Source organism: Dermacentor andersoni, chromosome 11 (genome assembly GCF_023375885.2).
Source record: "Dermacentor andersoni chromosome 11, qqDerAnde1_hic_scaffold, whole genome shotgun sequence".
Taxonomy (NCBI): domain Eukaryota; kingdom Metazoa; phylum Arthropoda; class Arachnida; order Ixodida; family Ixodidae; genus Dermacentor; species Dermacentor andersoni.
The window spans coordinates 73,041,218-73,065,365 of NC_092824.1; the positions used below are offsets into that span (position 1 = coordinate 73,041,218).

The 24,148-nt window shown below is 45.6% G+C and overlaps 1 protein-coding gene and 1 long non-coding RNA gene across 2 annotated transcripts in view; both read right to left on the reverse strand.

The window, feature by feature from the left end:
* Positions 1-2,528: 2,528 nt before the first annotated feature.
* On the reverse strand, positions 2,529-15,414 carry LOC129382069 (uncharacterized). The gene is made up of 3 exons (XR_008610143.1): positions 15,297-15,414; positions 14,657-14,701; positions 2,529-2,564 (listed from the first exon to the last, which is right to left on the reverse strand). It is a non-coding gene; the product is annotated as an uncharacterized lncRNA (long non-coding RNA).
* Positions 15,415-18,868: 3,454 nt separating this feature from the next.
* LOC126519819 (membrane metallo-endopeptidase-like 1) overlaps positions 18,869-24,148 on the reverse strand; it is a 46,987-nt gene continuing 41,707 nt past the window's right edge. The window contains exons 10-11 of the mRNA XM_072285212.1: positions 23,923-23,974; positions 18,869-18,992 (exon numbers count right to left, since the gene is read on the reverse strand). Coding sequence (XP_072141313.1) covers positions 18,869-18,992; positions 23,923-23,974 — 176 coding nt within the window. The remainder of the gene's footprint in view (positions 18,993-23,922; positions 23,975-24,148) is intronic.

Sequence of the window (24,148 nt, forward strand, 5' to 3'; positions counted from 1 at the left end):
CGCACCAGTAGTAGCCCGGCCGAGGGCTTTCATACGTTTCTAAGACTCCGGCATGTGAACATTGCGGGAGGACGTGGAAAGACGCGCCGATCTCGGAACACAGGTTGCGTGGTGTACGCAGAAGCTATTTCTCGCCATCAGTGGCGTAGTTGAGCATTTTCAGAAGTTTGTCGCGAGTAGCAGAATGACTAGCTCACTGGTTGAGTGCGCAGGAGGTCGGAAGTGTCGGCATGCCGGAGACGAGGTCCAGGAAGGTGCGTCGTGACACTGCTGTCAAGTTATGCTGTAAATGTCACGAGGCGAGAGAAATTAGACAAGGGATGAAACGCAAGTACCGTCTGAGGGCAGGGAGGAATGGGAGAACACCGGCGTCCGCATGTTTATAGCCAAAACAGTAGGGAATGTTGATGTCGAACTCTTGAAGGCGAAGTGACCAGCGAGTAAGGTGCCATGATGACATTTAGCAAAGTTGAGAGCCAACGAAGAGCGTGCTGATCTGTGACAACGTCGAAATTGCAGTCGTACGAGCAGGGACGGAACTTGGTAAGGGCCGAGAAGATGCCTAGCCATTCTTTTTCACTAAAATTGTAATGGGTTTCCGCTTCAGTTGATACGTGCGGCTGGTATACGCCACTCCATATTCCGAAGCATAACGGCTGGCCGGCCTAGTTGGAATTGATTCATAGTGAAGCTTTGCGCTAAACGAAAGGGGACAAAGAAAATACACAAAGGCTAGCGCGTCCAACAACTGGTCCTGATTTCCGGAAACAGATCCCGAAACAGCATACAGATCTGCCCAAAGCTCTAGGGCGCATACAGTAAAAACCTGTTATGTCTGGAATTTAATATATACAACGAAGGCAGCGACATCTCTTTATCTAAAATAGCAGTGGATGCGTGATAGAAACAATATTCGTCGTGCCGTAAAATATGAAACGCTTCCACAATTTCCTTCGAGATTTTATTACAGTGATTGTATAGGATGGCTGTTTTGTCAAAGCAGGGTGTGCGCTTACAAGCGTTAGAATGCAAGCACAAATATGTGCTAGGGCGTGCTTTTAAACTAACCTAATCTTAACACATCTGCTGGTTTAACACATTTAATCATTAACACATCCGACGTACACGTGTCCGCACGGCATAGGGATTCTATATACAGTATTCTTTATACATTCAACAAACTGATGCCTGTACCTTACAGTAGACTCGTTCTTAACATCATCCTTGCCCTAAACTTTTGTTTTATCTTTGAACATACACTCCCTATATTGTTTTTTGCCAAAAAACCCACCTTTACTCCGTAGTTTCTTCCGAGTTTTCTAATCTTTCGGAGAGACCATGTACATGAGGAATTAGAGAAACCTGAGGAACCTGTACATGAGGAATTAGAGGCTCACTAGGGCTTCCGCCAGTCTCCGGAAATGGCACTCTGCGAATGCTGCCCGGCCGTGCGCATTTATTCCGCCTGTTTCGGGCAGCTGACATGGTGTCAATGACCGTAATGGGATTCCACGGTGGAATTTTTCATGGCAGTGAGGATAAAGTTGATGTGTCCTTTACCACGTAGCTTGCCTTGTCTGGTATGGCTAAGACATCCCTCATTGACTGCCTTCGGTGCTTCAATGGCTGCGCGGAAAGAGGACAACTTTTCATATCCATGCACTTCCTCTGCAGCTGCTGTATGATTGGGAAGCCTCGTGATGACACGGAGAACTGCTCCTTGAATTGCCTATAGTCGGTTCGAGTACCTAGGAAACAGATGATAACAGGCAAAATTGCAGCTCGATTGGCCGCTCCAGGCACTCTGCGTGTATTCGCAGGCTTCTTTTACGCGCGGAAAACGCTTCTATGTAGCGCGTATCAATCGACAGAAAGCTGTATCACGAATTCTTTATGTTGATGACATCATTAGGTCTTGGAAAGCGGTAGGCCCTATGCTGCGTTTTGTGTCAGCCAGCTAGCATATTATTTCATTGTACACTCATAAATATGGCGCCAAGAAACAACACAGCCCGTACGTACGACTGTATATTCTGACACCCAAAGTGTTCTCTCACGAGAAAAAGAAATCTGCTATATACAAAACAACAAATCACTAATCACTGCATGCTGCATAGTATGCAATCTATAAAATGTTGCCTGCCTAGCGGTACAATCTACATGTATTTTTTGTTTATTGTATTACAGGAGGCTTATACACTGCACAGTTCCTGGTATTCTTGTGTTTGATTTCAGCTCTAAAAATGACAAAAATAACTGTTCATTAAGGAACTTTGTTCTGTGAAGAGCTCTCGCCATACATTATCAAAATAAAAAACTAACTTGCAAATGCTTTCAAAAGTTCCCGCCGCTTATTATTAAGTGCTGGATAGAAATAGATTCCGGGTAACTATGTAGGATTTTCTCTCTTGGATACTGCGATGTTCAAACGAGGTTGTCTATCCGCATTCCAGATAAGAAGCAATGGGGTGAGTTAGCATATTTTTTTCTGGTCTGCCAAGTACTAATGACATATAAGTTATACTTGCGTAGTTGCTGAAATTCCTAAAGAACGCTTGGTATGCCTGAAAAAAAAAAGTTGTCTTTTTAGTTTTTTAACAATGTTTTATGTATAACGAAAATGAATACATTTAGTTTTATTACAGCGTTTTATGTGTAACGAAAACGAATACTGTTAAAGAAAGAGCTTTCAACTAACCCATAAAACAGCTGCAGCGAGTCATATTTGAAAGTTATACCTTGTGCATACTCTAGCGTACATTTTTGTATGAACAAATACGTTACAGGCGCTTTCAGAGACATATATAGTGACATAGCTATAAACATTCTGCAGAATGTCGACAACCCTGGGCGCACGATGCGTTCCTGTGCATATTGCAGACATGCAGGTAAACACATGATATGTGCAGATGGATGTATGGATGGATGCTATGAGCATACCCTAACAAATGGCGTGGTGAGTTGCGCCACAAAGCTACTCTTATTTTGCCGAATCTCTGAGCTATTCTATTTTATTTATTTATTTTTTGCAGACAAAATTCCCAGCATCCAACTTTATGAGCCCTTATTGGGAACTTCTGGTTTGTACCCCTCCGTTGTTTGTGGTCTCTGTGCTTCTCTACCACAAAAACCGTGACTGCCTATTACTGATCTCTATTTTAGACATTTTTATTTCCCCCCGCTACCTCTCATTTCCTAGGCTTCAAGGAGGCCAACGGAGCCTACATCGACCATCGGGTAGATATCTTCCCATTCTAATAAACGTATTCCATCATTTCCTTAGGTTTACCGCAGCAAGCACATGCGTCTTGTTCTTTGATGTAACTCTCTTTGTAACTACGCGTTCTAGGGCATCCTGATCTCATTTCGAAAAGTATAGACCTTCACTTCGGGTTATCATAAATGTTTTCGTTCCTGATTTCATTTTAGCTCTTAGCTGTTGCTGATGGCCGCCACCCATAATCTCAGCCTATCTGACTTAGCGTGCTTGTTTACTTCTTTATTCACACCCGTTTAATATTCTTTGCTGCCATGTCGCTTACTATACCCGCTGCATACTTTAATGTAAGCTTTCTAGTTTGTTTCCTCCACTGTAAGTCGACATTTTTCTTGTAGGAATAGTTGAATATTCCCGCAACCCATTTATTCTATTTCAGGTTCCTCAAGAGTTCTTCGAAATTTCTTTTACTCTAAGCTTCCCTCGCTTCAAATCTTGCTCAGCCCACACCATCCGGCAGGGTTTATTTATAGTCTACCCATGAGTACCTAATGCGAGCCGCCCCAATGACATTTGGTTGCTATGAAGCCTCGGTTGTACATCTATCTTGAAGCAAAGAACCACGTTCTCAAATGTAAGTCCTGGAACCATTAAAGTTTTCCCAAACCTCCCGGAACACCTGTTACCTATTAACCTCATAGTGTCCTGCACATCACAGCTTGTGGGTAGCTGCTGGCCTGTACGCGCTCCACTACCGGCCTCAATAAGATTGCTTTGTACGTACAAGCCTCAGTGAACAAGTGCACGGCGTCTTGCATAACATCATCCTAGGAGCACAAATTGCATTCTCGGAGATGCGATAAATTGAATATGTGAGCATGCTCCCTGCTACCGTTCTTGCACCACGAAGGCATCGCTGACTATCACAAAGCGAGAGCGGCGACGGTGAGAAACCTTACGAACAGCAGCCTGCACTTTCGCCCCAGTCTTGCGTCACTACCGATTTCATCATTTCAAACTACCCAAAAAAGAGGGGAGCCAACCAAACGTGACATTATGCGACATTCTTACTTCTGTCATGGTGTAGCCATCCCGCATGGCCAGGTATCATCGTCGAAGTGTCCTCGAAAATAATAGAGTAACCTTTAATATCCTTGGCTCTAGAAACGTGACTGCTGTCGTCTACATTGCTTTAGCAAGTGACACAGCTCATTGCGAGAAGGCTGTCACACATGAGTGTAAATAATGAATTACTAGCCATGTGTGCGCTGTAAACATTGCTTAAGCTGCACATATCTTTAAAATTAGCGTAAAATACGGGTAAGTGGTCGGCATGGCCACGTAGTGGCTCAGTTCACTGCTGAAGTGGATGCATTCAACATCACATTGAATGTTGCTCAATTATACAATAAGTATACCATGCGGGTGGAACTACAGAGATGGGCACGGTGCTTGCATTGTGGCACTGAGAGGGCCTGTCGAACTTGAGTGGAGGAATGCTTCAGAAATGGTGAAAATCAAGCAAGCATGTGGTAGGATTACGTAGCCGCCTACTAGAACACGGCCTTTTCTGTTCCGCGGAATGGCGTCCGAAATCCAGCGTCGCCTCACTGCAACAAAGGGTTGTCAGCTTTACGCAATTCTTATTGCACCACTGTATCAGAACGAAAGACTTGGATAAATATGCGTATTTTTCTCCTTGTTGCTTTCGGCGGCGATTATTGAAAGCAAGTGTCTGGCTTTCATAAATTTAAGAAGCGTAAGAAAGTGAAGCCGGCGAGTCTGCAAACTCATCGAGGTTGCTGGTTTGACGCTGTGCATCGCCATGTAAAAAGCTTCTTAGTCGTAAAGTGACCTTTTACAGACTCCTTTTCAGGCTTCCAGGAACAAACCTTTGTGTGGTAGAGAGGACACAATCCATCATATAAAACATCGCACAACAGACGGATGTACTCTGCGCTTTAGGACGTAGCATGTTTGCGAATAGTCAACGGGATTGTATGATGTAAATGTGGTAGCATCACTGTACTATGGGGCTTCAGATCCTACAAGGTACAGAAGCACAAATCTTCTGTGGGTGACAGGTTAGTCAAAGGCTCTGATAGATCAGTTTTAAAGCGATTTGAGTGAATATAATTTCACAGGAGTGGCTCTAATAGAACATTTCTCGCAGTGCTTACGGCACGCTGCCAACATATCTTGTTGAGACAACAAGATTTGTCCGCCAAGAGGTTGTTTTATTGTTCGATTTCAGTTAGACAGAACCTTGAAGGTTGCGCACGCCTGCCTTCAAAGCACAAGGGCAGGTACTACGTATGATGGGTCACTATGTCATTTTTAATGAAAAGTTTCAATATGAGAGATTCCAATTTCTATATCCTACAGGCTACCAACTTCGTGTCTCAGCACCTAAGGAAACATCGTCCACCTCTACTTCAAGTTGTCCGCTGAAAAGCTTCTAAATTATTTGGCGGATTTTCTTGATGGTTGGGTAAGCGGCAGTGGTGTGTCGTTCACGTAACTCCGCAACATGACGTATGTTTCACGTGATGAGCATTGCAGATGTCCAATTATTGATTCTTAAAAAGGAAACTTCTCTTGCACGAAACAAAAAAATCATTCTTATGCATGTTAGATGTGGTGAAAACGACGTTGTTCGCGTTCAACAGTGTTCGTCCTTTCGCACTGGGGGGTCACTATGAGTGCAATTGATCTGTGGGCCTAAGGCGCTGTTAACATGACATCGTTCGCAGTGTCTTTAGCCCTGGACGTTGACTTAACAGTGGTTCTCAATGTTCGTGATGATAATGGTTCTAGAATCAGAGGCCTTGTTCATTTTCTCGGCTTTACTTGGCACCATTAGTGCTACTCATGTTTTTTTTCCTTTTGTGCTATTATAGATGGCAGTACAAGACATGACATGTATTCCGATATAAAGAAATGTTTAGTTGGCACTTGCCTAATCGTAAGGTATTGCTACGTTTTATTTCTTCTTGTAAACAAGCACGTGAATAGGTGAGCGAGTTGCTGCATATCTGGAGCAAACACCGCTAAAGAGAGTTGGCGATAATATAAAATGACTGTCGCCGGCAACCTACATGAATGTATATTTATAGGAAATATGACAAGAATCCAACAAACACTGACACCAAGGACGACATAGGGGAAATTACTTGTACTTAATAAATGAAATAACGAAACGATAAATTAATCGAAATGAAAGTGGATGATAAAACAATTTGCCGGAGGTGGGAACGATCCCACAACCTTCGCATTTCGCGTGCGATGCTCTACCAATTGAGCTACTGCGGTGCAGTTTACCCATCCACTTTCTAGGGTATTCATGTTTCCCAGTAAAAACCTGGGAGTGTTATCCAGCGTCACCACTCACAGACCTTGTCGGTGGATGTAGAACATCCTTTCTGCTACAGGCGTAACGAGAACGTGATTTCTTTTGGGTGAAGGCAACCGGTCAATAAACCCACACATTCTACCTGAAGGCGTCAATGTGGCCGCATTCAAGACCCTCGTCATGCAATAAACGAGAAGGAAGGGGGTTAGCCGAAGGGCCAGATCATTTTATAAGTCAAATCAGAAGAAGCCAACAAATTCTGACACCAAGGACAACATAGGGGAAATTACTTTTACTTAATAAATGAAATAACGAAACGATAAATTAATCGAAATGAAAGTGGATGATAAAACAATTTGCCGGAGTTGGGAACGATCCCACAACCTTCGCATTTCTTTATTACGGCTATGCAATAACTATGTAGCCTTGCATGTACGTAGCTTCACAAATCCGTATGTTTATTGATTACCGCGTAAAACCGAACCGTTACTAGCCCATCCAGCGAAATAATACTACAGCAAGACCGTGACCATAACCTATAACGGTTCGATGGCGGGCTTATGTCCCTGAACCCTAATAAATCCAAACCTATGTCATTTACTTGTCGTCATATCCCACTTTCTTTGCAATATTGGTCGCAGAACTGGTGAACTGTTAACTACGTAATAATGTCCAGGAGTGACCTCATGTAACGATGTGTCCGGCAACGCGCGCGTTCATAATGTCATGTCATAACATAAAAACTGCCGGTTGAAAAACGACTTGAAAAAATAATCCGAAAGATGTGAAACTACTGGCTTAATATCATTAGTCAAGTCTACGTTAGTCTACTCATCCACTATCTGGAACCCAGGCGAAGTAAGTCTCATAAACACTTTTGAATCCGTTGAAAATCTTGACTCTTAGACTCATTCATGCTTCTTGTTCACATCCCATCAGCGTTTCAGCCTTCAAAATTTAGTACACCTCATAACCTTTGTCCATTCGTAAGGGCCCTGCTATTCCCTCTCTCATTCATAAGTTTTCTTTTTTAACTCACCGCTTTTACGTGCGCCTTACTATCTCCCGTCAGCTCTCTAAGCATATCGCACTGGCTATGCACTGCAATTCACACGCCAATGTGTCCATGCTGTAATGTTTGCTTCTTCACTTTTTTCCCAGAGCAGCCAAAGACTAAGTGCCTTTCCCACAACACCTCTGCTGTCATCTGAGCATCAAGCCCCTCAAGCCCATCAAGCCCCATCAAGTCTTAGGAACGCTAAGCTTTGCCGCTTAATTCGGAAAGTCCTGACGACCCTTTCTGGACTGTCCCTCCGCAGAGCCAGTGCTCAGCACGTTCAACCCTTGGCAGCTTGAACTTCTCGTGTTGTCATCGCCGACGTTCATTATGCCATAGAATACACTATCCCTTCGTCGTGCTCTCATGACCTTATCCTCGGCTGGGATTTTCTCTCGCGCCACAATGTTGTTATTCAGTGAGCACGAACTGGAATCTAGCTCTCGCCGCTGTCGCATTTGCCGCTCACCGACAATGGTTCGCTCTCGAGGAAACTACATGTCCCACCCGACGGCTTATACGAATTTAACGTATTGCCTTTTGGACTTTGTAATGCGACCCCAACGTTTGAGCGCATGATGGACACAGTTCTGCTCGGCTTCAAGTGGCACACGTGCATGTGCTATCAATCGACGTTGCCTTTTTTTGCTCCTGATTTCGCTACGCACCTTGAATGGCTACGGTCTGATTTAACGCGTTTAACGAACGCAGGGCTTCAACTAAACCTTAAGAAGTTTCGATTTGCTACTCGGCAGCTGACAAGTTTAGGCTACGCCGTCTCCAAGCATGGAATTCTCCCCAATCCAGCCAAACTTCGGGTCATTGCCGAATTCCCTGAACCTACATCCGTCAAAGACATAGACAGTTTTGTATCTCTGTGTTCCTACTTTAGACGATTCATCCGAAACTTCGCCACCATCATACCTCCCTTAACGAAACTCCTGGTAAACAGCCGGCCTCTAACTTCCTGGTCGTCAGAGTGCCACTAGGCGTTCGCAGTATTGTCACGTACGAGCTTGTGCTGCTGTGGACAAAATGACCTTGGCAGGTGAAGAGGAGATTTAAGCGTTTCGAAGATCGGTTGACGGTGTTAACCCGCTCACTGAGCTACACCCTTGTAACTGTATGCATTCTAAATACATACATTTTCTCCCCGAAACATTTTTGTGGATTTACGGGGTAACCTCGCCACAAGCCGGCCTTGGATCTTCGCAGTGGGCGTCAACTTGGTTCCACTGTTATGACTACTGACACTGCCTCCGCCGCTCAGGCACCAGCGCAGGAAGTCCTAAACCAGCTACGTCACCTGGGAATATTTATCGTCACTAGCAAGGTCGACGTCGAAGACTGGCTGACATCGTATGAGCGCATCGGTAAGCACAACAAGTGGGATGTCACGGTAGAGTGTATAAGCGCTACTGTACGAGGACGTAGGAAGAAACAGATACACAGACACAGCACTTTACTTTCAACTATAGATTTTATTTTCTCACGCATTGATAAATATATACCGTACGAGCGGAAACAAACTTAACAGCAAAAAAGAACATTCAATGGTGAATTCAGATAAACCGTACACGTGTGCAAGGTATGGGGAAAATATGTACTGCAGTGGTCACAAAAATAAACCGAGGAATCGTATCCCCTTTTCAGATAGCGATACCGAAGGCTTGCTTACGCACTTTTCCTCTAATTTTGCAATCTCATAGGCCTCCACAATATCCCTCGTCATCCTGCTATGAGCCCTATACAGAATGGAAGTACTTTCAAACATGGGCTTGCAGGAACAACCTCGGCAGTGAATACCCAAACAACCCAAGATTACCCTAGCGACGTTATATCGATGCTCTTTTAATCTCTCATTGATGCATCTGCCGGCTTGACCAACATACGTTCTTCCGCATGAAAATGTAATGAAATACGTTCTTCAGCATGAAAGCGCAAATACGGGTTTTCTGAATACGTTGTGGCTCATGCAAGTCGCACATTTGCGAAAGCCGAAAGTAACTACACCGTGACAGAAAAAGAATGTTTGGCTATCATCTGGGCTCTTAATAAGTTCCGGCCATATTTGTTTGGCCGCCCATTTGACGTCGTCACGGACCACAGCGCACTTTGTTGTTTGTCGTCACTGAAGGACTCCTCAAGCCGTCTTGACCGTTGGGCCCTTCGCGTGCAGGACTACGATATTCGCGTGATTTACCGTAGCGGCCGCTGGCCCGCTGACGCCGACGCCCTCTCGCGCTCTCCATTGCCCAACGACAATGGCCGTTGCTCCGTATCCCAGCTTGCCGTTGCTTCCATCGACATTCGCACCATCGCTTCCGAACAGCGCAAGCGCCACTGGATTGCCTCGCTGATAGGCTTTCTCTCTGATCCATCGGCACAACCAACCACTGGCGCATTACTTCGGCAAGCCCACCACTTCGCTATTCGCGATCACCTACCCCACTGACGCAATTACACCGTCGATGGCCGCCAGTGGTTGCTAGCAGTACCCCACAGCCTGCATTCTGAAATATGCACGTCATTCTACTCTGACTCACAGTGTGCACGTTCAGGAGTGTTCAAAACTTACCAGCGCATTGGACATCGGTACTATTGGCGCGCTGTGTATACTACTGGCTCGGCTCGTGTCCCGATTGTCAGCGCCGGAAATCTTCACCGCGCCACATGCCAGCTGGTCTGCAACCGTTACCTTGCCCTACCCGGCCGCTCGGGTGCGTCGGCATCAACTTATATGGGCCACTTCCCCTGACATCTACTGGTAACCACTGGGACATCGTGGCTGTTGACCAGCTCACGCGATACGCTGAAGCTGCCGTACTCCCAGCGGCTATAGCGCGTGATTTTGCCTCTTTCCTGCTTCGCCGATTCATACTGCGTGATGGTCCACCACAGCGATTGCTCAGCTATCGCGGACGTGTCATCTTGTCGGAAGTTGTCGAAGCCATCCTCAAAGAGTACCACGTTGTGCACGACACAACTACTGCTTACTATCAGCAGACCAATGGCCTCGCTGAACGCTTTAACCATACGCTTGGCGACATGCTCGCAATGTACGTAGCCTCCGACCACACAAATTGGGATGATATTCTTCGCTTCGCAACCTACGCCTACAATAGAACCACTCAGAGCACCACTGGCTTCTAACGCTTCTTCTTTTTGTACGGCCGATCCCCCTCGCATCCAATCGAGACAATCCTTCCGTACAAGCCAGATGCATATGAGTGTGCGCCTATTTCTGCCACAGCCAGACATGCCGAAAAGAGTCGCGATGTCGCATGGTCCTTTACTTCAAACGACCAGGAGCGCCAGAAGACCGCTTGCGGTGACAGCACATTTGTGCCCATTTTCCTCTCCGGAGCGCTTGTGTGGTTCTTGGTCCCTTCCACTGCACCTGTGCTCTCGTCAAAACTACGGCCCAAGTATGAAGGCCCCTATCTCGTCGTCGAACGCACTTCTCCGGTCAACTACGTGATCGAACCCGTTGAACTGTCTTCGGGCATGCGTTGTTGTGTGCCAGACATTGTCAACGCAAACAGCTCAAGACCTACTATGACCTACTCATTGGGACAAGCTGTTAGGTCGCCCGGTTGCTCCCTTTTCGTTCCTGGGGGTAATTGCAGAGAAGGATTGGAACGATATAGCTGGTCGTCCTCTCCCGCGCTTTCTAGTGGGTTGTCCTCTTAAGCGCCTTTGCTCGTGAATGCCGGTCGTGTTGAGAGTCCGTGCTCAACGCTAACGGTCGGTCCCAAACGCAGGTGGCCTTCAAATGCGTTCGCAATACCTTCTTTCGTACAAACACACGCCTTCTGTCTCGCCTTTAAAGAAATAATTCTGAGGACACAGAAGCGCTTCTTATGAATTGAGAATGCGACAGCATTAATGTCCATTTGAATGCCACTGAGGGGTCCTTCAAGTTTTGCATTGCGATTAATGTTTTCCAGTTTTGATACGAGGTAGGTCATCGAGCTTGCAATTAAACTGGTGCGGGTAATCTTTTTTGTACACTTCCTACGTTAGCATGTTGGCTGTAGATCGGAATCTTTCGTAGGATATTGCCGAGAAATCAAGGACGCCGCATGTCGCCGACCTCCTGTGGGGAACTAGCAGCAGCAGACTGAGGAAGTAGGAGCTGGCGCAAAGGCCAGCAGGCGCGCGCAGCAGCTAAACCGAGAGGGGTGACACAGAAAGAGATAGCGACTGTGCACCGGCTTTCGAGAGCGAGACGGCGGCACCCGCTCACGTGCGTCACGCGACTACCTCGACGACGACAATCCGCCTCGCCCCGCGGGGTCACGTCACCGTATCTGCTCCGTCGAGGCGCTCTGCTGACGTGGTGTCACGGCAATACCCTCTCCCCTGGCTGAACACCATGCACGCTAACGCAGCACCAGGTGTTCCAGTTCGCCGGCTCAACTCCATCGAGGCACGCACGTGACGTGACGTCGCAGCCAATGGGAATTTAGCTGCCGTTTAGCTACTACCGACACCGGCTATTTCGCTCAAGGGTCCATTTGATGCTTTCGCATCAAAACAATATGATTAATAAATCAGTTCGGTTTTACATGTTAAGGCAGCTTAGCCAAGTTTTTTAAAAGCAATGCAATAATCAAGGTCACAGCAGTGTTCGACGAACGAAAAAAGGGAAATTCCTCCTTCATGCCGCCCTTCACTTCAATGCGAAGCGCGCGCGCGAGATGTCAGTGTACAGGCTAGCCTTGGACACTAGCCGTTCATTTGAGGGATCGCCAGCCGTTTGTGCGCAGGCACGAGTAAGAGCGGGCTCGAGAAAGAAAATCTGGGGGCTCTTGCTCTTTGAATATATGACCCTGCCTAGGCACCACGGAGGAGGTTTCTTAGTGCGTGTTATATACGTTTGTCCCCTAGACATGCCGGCATTGCGGAGTGCGGTCGAGTTTGTTTACGCTCAGCCCGGCTGACCGCGCGCTGAGGCAGTGGGCGCGGACGCCCCTTGGTGATCGCTGTGTCTGGAGGGGCAATGTACTGACTGGTGTTGTATAAGTCACGGGTCGATTTTTTCGTCGCGCCGATAGATTGAATATTTTAGAAGCATTGCGCAAGGAGGCCACATGTTACCGGGAAACGGAGGCCTCAGGAGAGCACCTGAGGTTATAATAAAGCAGGCGGCGCAGGATCTCCAGGACATCCAAGAGGTAGCGGTGGGATCAAAGCTCGAAGCAGGGCTATCCGTGGGTTAGGGTCGCGGAGGCCGATGCGTACCAGGAGGTGTTAGCATAAAGAACTGGCTGTCCGCTATCGCGTACAGCTGATCTTATACATCCCTGGCACGCGCAGACCTCTGCGAGCTCCAACCCATGGACCAGTTCGGGTTCTAGCTTTGGTGCCCCGTTGCCGCATTGGTGTCTTGGAGGCGCCGTCAATAATGCGAAATAATGACACGCTGTTACAATTAAACAGACACGATTGAATAAATATAATTACGTCCAGCCGCCAACTTGTAACGCAAAGTTCGGACTACCGGGCCACGCAACTTTTTTCAATATATGCGGTCCTGGCTCTACTACGGTCGGTACTGCTCCTACAAAAACATCTGTCATTTACAAGGTACATCGCCGTAAGGCGCGAGAAAGCCATGAGCCGCCACGACTGGCTGAGGGCGCTCGACTAACGAGCGCTGCAGGTGCGAGACAGTGTGTCCAATACAGCGGTTGCCAAATCGGGCCTCAGTACCCGCTGCGCTTCACCTATTTTACAGCGCTTGCCGCCAGCGTCCGAGAGTAAACGAACTCGTCCCCACTACGCAATGCCGGCACGCCTAGGGACAAACGCCTACACATGCTCTAGGAAACCTCCTCGGTAGTGCCTAGGCAGAGTCATATATTCAAGGAGCAAAAGCCCTCAGATTTTTTCTCGCGCCCAATCTAACCCGCGCATGCGCACAAACGGCTGGCGATCCCTCAAATGAACGTCTCGTGCCTTCGACTCGAGCGAAGATTACTCCGATACGATGCGCGGAGCCTCCATAGCTGCAGGTTCTTTATTCTATGGCTGCAGTGGAAGAGGAGATGCTCAGAAGCCTACCCCCATCACCCCCTTCCCCTTACGCACGTGAGAAGACGGCGCCCTCCCTTCCCGCCTTCCTCCCTTGCGAACGCGAGAAGGCACCGCCGCACCAAGGCACCGCACTTCGCAGCTCACCCTCGCAAGCTTTCGCTCGCACCTCCAGCATAAGGCACGCTGCCGTAATGTTATCGCGCTTTGTACTTATGCGAAAAATCAGATTATTGTCGACGCCGACGACGACGGCAGAAATCCACCTAGAGTGTCCACAGAATTGCTATCACAATAAAACAATAATGCTTAGATAAAGGATACGCACACGATCATAGTATGCGAAACACAGGATATCTTACGGAACTGTTGATGTTACATTCTCAGCTAAATCATAGCATGTATGTTATAGCGCGCAATAGATGAAGTGTTGCAAGCTAAGAATATTGAGAACGGAAGCAATGAAAACATGCCTTATGCATCGAGATTATTTTTTCGACTAAGAAATCTATATTGGTTACATTTATAGCCAGGTTGTACGGGCGGTGGTAAGGGAGGGGGGAGAAGGGGACAGGGTAGATGTTATTCCCGACATGGTGGTTTAGTGGCTGAGGGATCTGCTGTTTAGCATTAGGTCACGGCAGCAGCGAGCACATTCCTGTGGACGGCACGTAAAAGCTGTAGTGTATGTTGTTTGTATACTGAATATTCATTGCTTGCCGGAAATGAATGATGCTCAACCTTATAATGTCCGTAATAGTTCGCGATTGGCTAATGATAAACGTCAGAATTCAATATTTCTTTCTTCGCACACCTTTTCTCTGGTCATTGAGTTACTTAATACAGGATATCGCTATGCCTGCGGAATTGAAAACTGCCGTTGTAGGCACCTGTAATTACAATATTGCGCAATAGTTCTTGTGGCCTTCTTGCAAAGTGTTCAATAAGTGTATATATCATAATGTCAAAGTCATAAATAGTAAATACTTACGTCTGCTTCAGCACTCGTACTTTCGTTGTAATTCTCGTCAAGTTCCTAAAACAAGTTCGTTTTTCATTACGAATGTTCGTGATATCATACAACGGGAGCACTTTAAAATGCGTCTAAATTTAATTCAACCAAGAAAATAAACTTTTATAACGAGGCAACTTGTCTGATTCGTTATACTACATGGTGTCTTATGAGACGTGAAGAACAAACGCGCTGCAACGTCCACCTTTCCAGTGGCGACATCTACTACAGGTAAATGTAATAATTAACGTATTAATTAATAAATTAATTTAATAGCACTCTAAAGAAAGCAAACCTATTATCAACCTAAAATGAATACTATAAATAACGGCGATTTCATTACTATATTACATCTATTATATATTAATTTCTATATTCGAATACATCAAGCTAAATACATCTTTAAATAATTTTTAATGGATACTTTAAGAAACCTATGCAATTTCAACAGCACAGACCCATAATTTCTAGCGAGCAGAATCGTCAATCACCAAAAGGCACATTACTTTTAATGTAAGATGCACAGAAATATTTATCGTTACTAAAATATTTGGAATTAGTAATACACATATTCGACAATGCTGCAGTTTATCCAACAAGAATACCGTGCGGTTCTCACCAGAAGCAGTCTTTTGTTAACCGGTTTGTATTGTTTCTCGAAGCAAGAAGTTTTGTTCTTAAACGATGCCAATGAACATTTTATGAGCTCTTCGAATTCCCTGGTTAGGCTTGTGCTGATACCTAGAGCAAAAAATAGATTCTAAGGTGAGCTATACATGAATACATTGATTTCCACGTTTATACATGTAGGGTGTTGATGATGAGGATGGCATTTGGGGTTTTAAGGCGCAAGGGCCATAAAGGGCATGCCTCGTAACTTGAGCCAAACGGTAAAAATAGGGAAATGTAACGTAGCTGGGCATAAACAAGCTAATGATGTTTGTCGTCGCTTGGACATGCAAAGATTATTTTCTGCGCTCCACGTAGTTACTTAATCAGTCTTAATTATTTATTCGCTTTCTATAATATTATAATTAGATGAAAGTTTTCATTCGAAAATTTACAGCAACTTGAAACACTCCCGATACAACTTTATGTCGCTCAATACGGGCTACGTAAATGCGTTTTCTCAAGTCTGAAAGAAGTTCGCGAATGCACGAAATATTGCCACGCGACTGGCCGCTCTAGGCACTTTGCCTGTATTCGCGAGCTTGTTTCATTGTTGCAAAAACACTTTTATGTAGCACGTAAAGAGCAATAGAAAGTTGAATTGTGAGTTGTTCATGTTGCTCTGCAGTTTTCTCATCGGAATTTTTCATCTAATTATAACAGTTGAGAAGGTAATTAGTTAAGACTTATTGTGTAATTAGGCGGCATGCAAAAAATAATCTGAGCAACTCCAAGGGATGGTAACACCGTTACCTTGCATCTCTTTAGCTACGTGGCATTTGCGAACTTTAGAGTGACGCTGCTAGGCGGCCGAACGCGGACCGCGGCTGAAAGATAGCAACAGTGAAGAGAGTGCGAGGAGAAAAGCGGAGGAGGAGGGTATGGCAAAGCGTGAGAAGAAAGGTGCAGTGCCGAGCATGACGGGCTTAGCGGCGACGATAGCTACGAGATGGCGCCGCAGTAGCGCGCGTCGTCTCTGCGGAAACGAAGCGCTGCATGAGTGGAGGTCTGTCGGCGGCGGCTGCTGTGAAACGCGATACGCGTTGTGATTAGCGGGGCAATGGCGCGACACATAGCTCGGTTCGCAACTTGCTGCACGAGACAAATTGTCCACGCCTACAAATATAACGCGAAATGAAAACACGTATACAGCTGCAATAAATCTTCGCATCAGGAAGTATCGTAATCGTCTTTGAATTTTTAAACCTTTGGCTCAAGGTACGCAAGACAGTGGTATATTGAAGCTTAAAATTAAATTTCGCGGAATAAACAAGCTGTGTTTCGGATAACTCTACTTTAAGGTGTTTTAGAAATTGTTTTATTGTAAAAGAAGCACAAATACTTCCATTCCTGATAGCGTATTACTCAATTATAGTAGAGCTGAATGCGTGCATGTATATTGGTGGCTAGGACGTTTTATATAAACGTGAGGATTTTTTATGTACTCTAGGGAGCTATTTTAATTACACCACCCATGTTTAAGACCGTATACCGAACAACACACACACACACACACACACACACACACACACACACACACACACACACACACACACACACACACACACACACACACACACACACACACACACACACACGCGCGCACACACACACACACATATATATATAATGCTGCAAAGAACCGACAGAGAGAAGAAAAACTGCCACGGGCCGTCTAGGCCAGGAAGTCAAGCTCTTTCTTAGATAAAGCCAGAGACGGCTTACTGACTCAAACAGCTCTTGCCCATTACCAACATGCCCAAGCTTCTTCCCTGCTTATTATAGTTAACTACAATATACTGTAGTGGCACGACCGGAAAGCCGAGCTGCCCTTCTCGGCGTTCGGAAACACCACTGAGCGTCGCTAAGGTTTTCCGTAGCACTACTGCACCTTTGCCTAGAGTACAATCAACTAGAATATAAACACGGATGGCAAATGTGGGCACCGCTGTCGCGAGTCTCGCGATCCGCTGCGTCCGCAGCCACGAAGTGACGACTTCAACTGCACCGGCGTGTTCTCTAAGATTACTGGAGTGCCTTGCGGATATTTAGAATTGTGAGAACATATAGTTCACGACATCACGAAGTGGAGGACGGAATCACACAGTTTTGCTCCGGTTTGCCGGAGCGGCTCCCCGGGCGCTCCGAATGCGTAGGTGTTTGCAGCTCTTAGGGACGAAGATCGCAGCAGAAAATGTCTTAACCCTATCATAACTAACTGTGCCCTAATTAACAACACCTTAAATAACACCAAAAGTCATGGCTTCTACTTCGACCAAAGGTTGTAGGTTAGTGTGTCTTAACTGCGCCTTAACACCAAAGTGTTAAGGCTCGACTCCCTTGAAGATCAAGGGTTCGACTCCCACCAAAGGATATGGCTTCGACTGCCGTAATTAACTCTACCTTAATTATGTGTGGCCTAATCAACATCGCCTTAAAAACACCAAATGTCTTAAACTCGACTCTCACCAAAGATCGAGAGTTTGACCGCCACCAAAGGTCGTGGGTTCGGAAGCCTTAATTAACACCAAAGGTAATGAATTCGACTCCCATCAAAGGTCGAGGGTTGGTAGCCTTTTCGGATCATGGCGTGGCCATGCCATCGCCAACACCAACGAATTTACCGTCTCATGAGCCATGTACTGTTTTCGCAATAATAAGCTTACATCAATACTATATTGAATTCATGCCAAAGTTGTATGCCTAAATAAGGAATTAACCGCAATCGCAGTGTAGCGTAGGTTCTGAGCATGGGTGGTAAATAAGGAAAAAATATTTACTGGTCGCCAAAATATATAGAAGTAGCTAAGCGACACAGCGAGTAACCTATTTTATGTTTGCATCAACCAGAAAGCAAATACGCGCATTAGAATACAATTGAAACTACTGAAGAAACCCTAAAGCGCAGCTAAAGCTGCTAGAAAAGGTAGCTGTGGCACCATCTCGAAGCGTTGGCGTCAAAGGAAGACTCAGAACCCAGGTGGTCGCACGACCAGCTGATGCATAGGATGACGTACAGTAAAGGACGCGAGTTTATTCAAAGATTTGATTAAGTAGCAAACTTAAGGAAGATCGCAGTCGATAGGAAGCTTAAAGCGCGAATGTTTGTAATAGTAGGGGTCTCGCAGATTTGGGTGAATTGGGAAAATTAATCACTTAGCTCACGCCTAAAGCAGCTGAAGAACATTTTGCCCACTTGTCATGGAAGCCAATGAGCCCCAATAATGGCAGGCAGCATAGGGGAGGATGAGGGCGTCGCGTGAGGTTGCAGAAGCGCAATAGCAGGTGGCCGCGGTACTGCCACCGATACCTCAGACCATGGTCAAGTTAATTAGCACTGCACGTTCATGGTAGATAATGGCCCCGGCTGTGGACTAGGGAATTACTACACATTTACTGGCCCTGATGTGCATAAATGAAAAATGAAAACCGTAATAATGCATTTGAGAAGGAAAAAGCTTCATTTTTGTCATGCTCGTTGGCTATTACTGCGTCTGCTTCTCTGGCATTGTGGAACATTGATCAAATGGGATCGTATTGGTTGCAGGATAACAAGACAAAAGATATATTGATTTTACCTGAGTAGGTCAAGCTGTGCCCCAACTCGTGAGCAATTGCAGTACCGATGCCACCATAGTTGAATGAACTGAAATAGATGAAACCGTGGTTAGCGTCGCCCTCGTGAGCTAGATGACAACAGGGTTGAACGCTTGAAGGGAGACTTTCTTTACCAAGGCTACCATGGTTTCGTAGCTGTAATATGGTTGGTCAATATCTGGCAGCATACGTACATAGAAACCCCCCCCCCCCACATATATATATATATATATATATATATATATATATATATATATATATATATATATATATATATATATATATATATATATATATATATATATATAAATATACACACACACACACACTGTCGCGGTTCAACGTGAACAGAAGACAACACGTTGAGCAAGAGCAAGACGGCGGAACAGCTTGTTGCAAAACTACCAGAACAAAGACGTCTTCTTCGTCGGCATTTCCCCAGTCCCACTACATGGAGTCCGTTAAAGCACTATCCTCATCGTCGTCTATATGTCCACATACAGAACATGTCACTTGCCCTCTCTCTAAAAATGCATGGCCCCAATGCTAAACAAAAAAGTTCACTTGGGGAAAAGAGAAGTCCGTAGTACAGTCACTCGTTGACATATGGCTTCAAGCGCACTGCGTGCACAAATTCAGAGCGGTTAAAAAAAAATTAAATTATGGGGTTTTACGTGCCAAAACCACTTTCTGATTATGAGGCACGCCGTAGTGGAGGACTCCGGAAATTTCGACCACCTGGGGTTCTTTAACGTGCACCTAAATCTAAGTACACGGGTGTTTTCGCAAATTCAGAGCGATGTTGGCGGCGCATTGTGCAGTAAGGACTATTTCGAATTACCTCGTATGTGACGTCACTTAGCCGCTGCAGCACGTTTAGGGTCCGAAATATAATCTGAGGAGCATCTAGGATGGCCCCCGTTTTCGTTTGGGCGTCCAGACGCATACTCGGTCACCGAGTTCGTAAGTTACAGGTCTATTATGGGCATCATAGCGACCTGTGTGACACACCTGCAGCAAGCTGCAGGCGTATTCGCACGGTTGCGACCTGCCTCGCTTCTTCTGCACGTTGTGTAAACGCATCGGCAACCACGTAAATCTCGTCAGGTTCGTGTGGTAGCATGGCATCGAGCGCCGTCCTTATTTCCCGTCCGTGAACAAGGCTGAATGGAGTCTATATATGTAGTTTCTTGTTTAGTCGTGTTATAAGCAAACGTAATATAAAGCAGAATCTCGCGCGAATCTTTGTGCTGTATATTCATGTACATTGAAAGCATGCCTTCGATTGTTTTGTTCAGGCACTCCGTTACACACACACACACACACACACACACACACACACACACACACACACACACACACACACACACACACACACACACATATATATATATATATATATATATATATATATATATATATATATATATATATATATATATATATCGAAACGTTTATTTAAAAGAAAAAAAAATGCAGAAAGCGAGTGGGTGGAGCCCCTAGTCCAGTCGAGGAGCGCTAGTTGCATCTCCCGATCCTCGCTGGCGAGCCAAGTCTCCCACTGCTGCCTTCCGGAAAGTTTGCCGGCTATTTTTGGTGTATTAATTTTGGGTCGCCTGTTCTAGTCCCACGTAATGTGGGCGAGAGTTGGCCGGCCTCCGCGCCAAAGACAGCGAACGCTGTACAGCGTTGGGTGAATGACATTTTTCAAATAAAGGTTTGGAAATGTGTGTGTCTGTATTATGTAGCACGAGCGGCGCCGTCCGCTCTCTCATTGCCCTCGAGTCCTGCGTGACCCGGGCACCAGATGATCATGTGTTTCTGCGTTAGGTTGGATCCTAATAGGGGAGTGGTGCTGTGTGGTAGCCTCCCGGTGAGGAATAGTCTACATGCGACTTGGGAATCTGTAAGAGTTATCGGCGATTCTCCAAGAGCGTCCTTAGTTTTAATAGCTAGCGCGATGGCTGAAGCTTCTGCGGTATTCGCAGATGCAACTCTAGCCGTGGCGCAAGTCACAAGCCCTTGATTTGCGGCCGCTCCTACCACTGCGAGGGTGTATTTGTAAGCACCACATCGAGCGATATCTGTGTAGACTGTATCCGGGTTTCCACCGAATTGCTGCATTAACTTTCGAGCTCGAGCACTTCTACGTCCCCGGTGGTATTTCGGACTAGTGTTCTCAGGGATTGGGGCTACTATGATCGTTTCACGAAGGACTCTGGGCAGAGATTCGAGTTCTTCTCGCGCATACTGTGGACGAGTAGGGTAACCCACGCGGCAAACTAATTTTCTGCCAGAGGAGGTTAAGCTAAGCCGCTCCCGTTGAGATATCAGCGTCGCTGCCCGTAGCTCCTCGTAGTTATTGTGAATACCGAGTGCCAGCAGGCGTTCAGTAGAGGTTCCCTGTGGTAGGCCGAGAGCCGCTTTGTACGACATTCTAATCAACGCATCTAGGGCTTTTAGTTCTGTTTTCGTGGGATCCTGGAAAGGGAGGCTATATGTGAGACGACTTAGCACAAAAGCCTGAACGAGCCGGATCGTCTCTGTTTCCTTGAAACATTTTCGGTGATAAGTTACTCTACGGATCATACGGGAGATCTGTTTCACCGTAGTCCTAAGGGTTTTAATGGTGTGGTCTACTCGTTTGATGGAGCTGTGGGAACGAGGAGGAGACGAGCGGCCCCAGCCAATCAGCCACGGTTGAAATGGACAGTCCGCTAGGTGGACTCTTACATAATACCACCCACCTGGACAAAAGACGGGCCGCGAATTTCGGCGACAAACGTGGCCTGTAACCCCCCAGCCTTGGCGGCCGAGAAACTCAATACGTCGCTACCTCTTATCACACAATCTAAACCTTCACATGCTAGAAATGACTCACGCGACATCAGGTGCGTTTGAAAGAGTTATTTGATTAGTTCCTTGCCGCGCTGTGAAGCTGCAGGACTCCTTAGCCAATACGAATGCCAAGTGCCCATATATACGAGTTAATTCACACCGCGTCGGCTGCTTACCGTCTAGGCAATAGATGCTACTTAATTAGATTGACAGAGGAAATATCTTAGCCTTGTAACCATAAGCTGCGTTTACAAGAATGCAACAACAGGCCATCGCTTAATCTTTACGCTTTCTCAGCAGTTCTTTTACGCATCCTTATCCAACAGAAAGGGCAAATACACTGAAAAATATTTATCCCCGTAAAAAATTCACTTCCTCTGAGGAGGGCAAATGGCTAAAAAGGGCTGCCTGGTCGGCATTAGGTGTCATTCCACCGTGTCTGGCGATGATGTAATTTTATTGCATATGGAAGCGTTCGCCAACGCCAAGAAAACGCAATTCCGCAGTGAAAAAGTCAGTCTAGACCGATGGTCCCATTTTCATAGCGTCATGAGTCTCATTTACAACGGCCACATGCTCTTTACCGTTTGGAGGCTTCAACTCTGACGCTAAAAGTGTCAGTTATGAATTTTATTGCAATTTTTCTTTCCGATAACTATAGTGCACTGGGCTAGATGTACACTACAGGTGGCAGTCTTTGCATAGGTGGATCCTGGACGTCCCCCACATTGAACAAAGCTCTGCGAGTAGGCCAAACCACGATGTTTTGCTTAATGTACAATAAATAACAGTACTAGTAAACAATAATTCACCTTCTTCTCTTCTCAAGGTTCTCCCCTAATGGCTTTCATGAAGACGATCTCCCTCTTTTACTGGCCGTTAGAGATTATTACAGAGAAAATACGATTGAATGTATGGGTGATACATTCAATCCTTTGTCTTAGAGCTGAGAAAAAACGCGTAAGAGAAATAAAATTAACGAGCTTGATTCATGGGCCGGTGCATAAAAAAAATATTGCAGAACTCATCTTACGATGAGCGTCGATGCTAATGCGATTAGCATTCGACCGATTTAGCAATGTGCTATATTTCTGGAGGGACAGTTATACCGTACCGTTAGTGGCCACTCTGGGGGTTTTGTTACATCAGGAAATTCCTTTGGTTCACTAGATTTAGGGGGACGCAGACACACTAGTGTTCCTAATTTGAGCAATTGCTAGTTGGTTGTAATGTTCTGGATATGGCTTCTCCTTCCTATGTTATTTCATGGAACTACTGGTCGTGTACAGGCACCTAGAATTGAAAGTGAGCGCTGGTCCTGTTTTCACGTGCCTCTATATAGCCCTTGTCTATTTAGGGTTGAAATTTTTTTTTTCCCAGGACCTAACTAGCCCATTCCAAGGTGCTTCTGCACCAAGATGTTTTATCTTGCGATGATGTTGTCGTAGCGGCGACATACGCTTGCCTGTGTATCAAAATGCACTTGACCCACTAAAACTGCTGCGAAAAGCCCAAGTCCATCAGGTGTCACATAAGCCTTCCTGACGTAACGATCAAATGAGTTGATTTCAAATAAGACAGGGCGGACTTTCTAAATGAGTCGATGATAACGATGGAAGAAATCCTGTATACAGTGTCATGAAATGTCATCTTCATGCCAAAACAAGCAAAACGCTAAACGCTACGTGGAATGACCCATTTTGAAGTTCGTTGTATTTAGCTGTGCTAGAGATGCATCGAAAGATCTGTTTTTAAAGCTTGTGCGAATTTCTTTTTCCTTTTTTGGCTTTGTATTTACATCTTCAGCGTATGCAAACTTAAAGACATGAAGAAGTTCAATCCACCTGCATCTGTGCAATACCATTCTGACTTCCCAGACGTAATCCAGAAACGGCGTCTATTGACCTTTGGTTGCCACGGCGCGCATAACGGCAACTGTTGATAAATTGCCTATTACCCGCAAAATCTCAATATTGCCCAGACACCTTCACCAGATGAATTACGGCAGCACTAGCACACTGGTTATCCTGCATTGACCATGCTCGAAACAATTGATGCGCTTGCACACTACAATTACGTATTTGATACATGAACAGAGATAAAGAAACACACAGGAACTACGCGATTTTTTAAATTCTTACCGTGGAAGTCCTTGCTGAAAAAAGGGAGGTCCGAGGAGTGCGTAGGGAATTTCTGGAAGACATAAATACATGAAGTGTGTGATTGAAGTTGTAAGACCTAAAGAAATTTAGGTACAAATAGATAAGTAGTAGCAAGAACTGCTATGGGTTTTTCTATTGAATTGCTATGTCAAGTCGCAAATGGCTGACTTAGAAACATCGCGTAGTGTTTAGTTTGTCGCTAGGA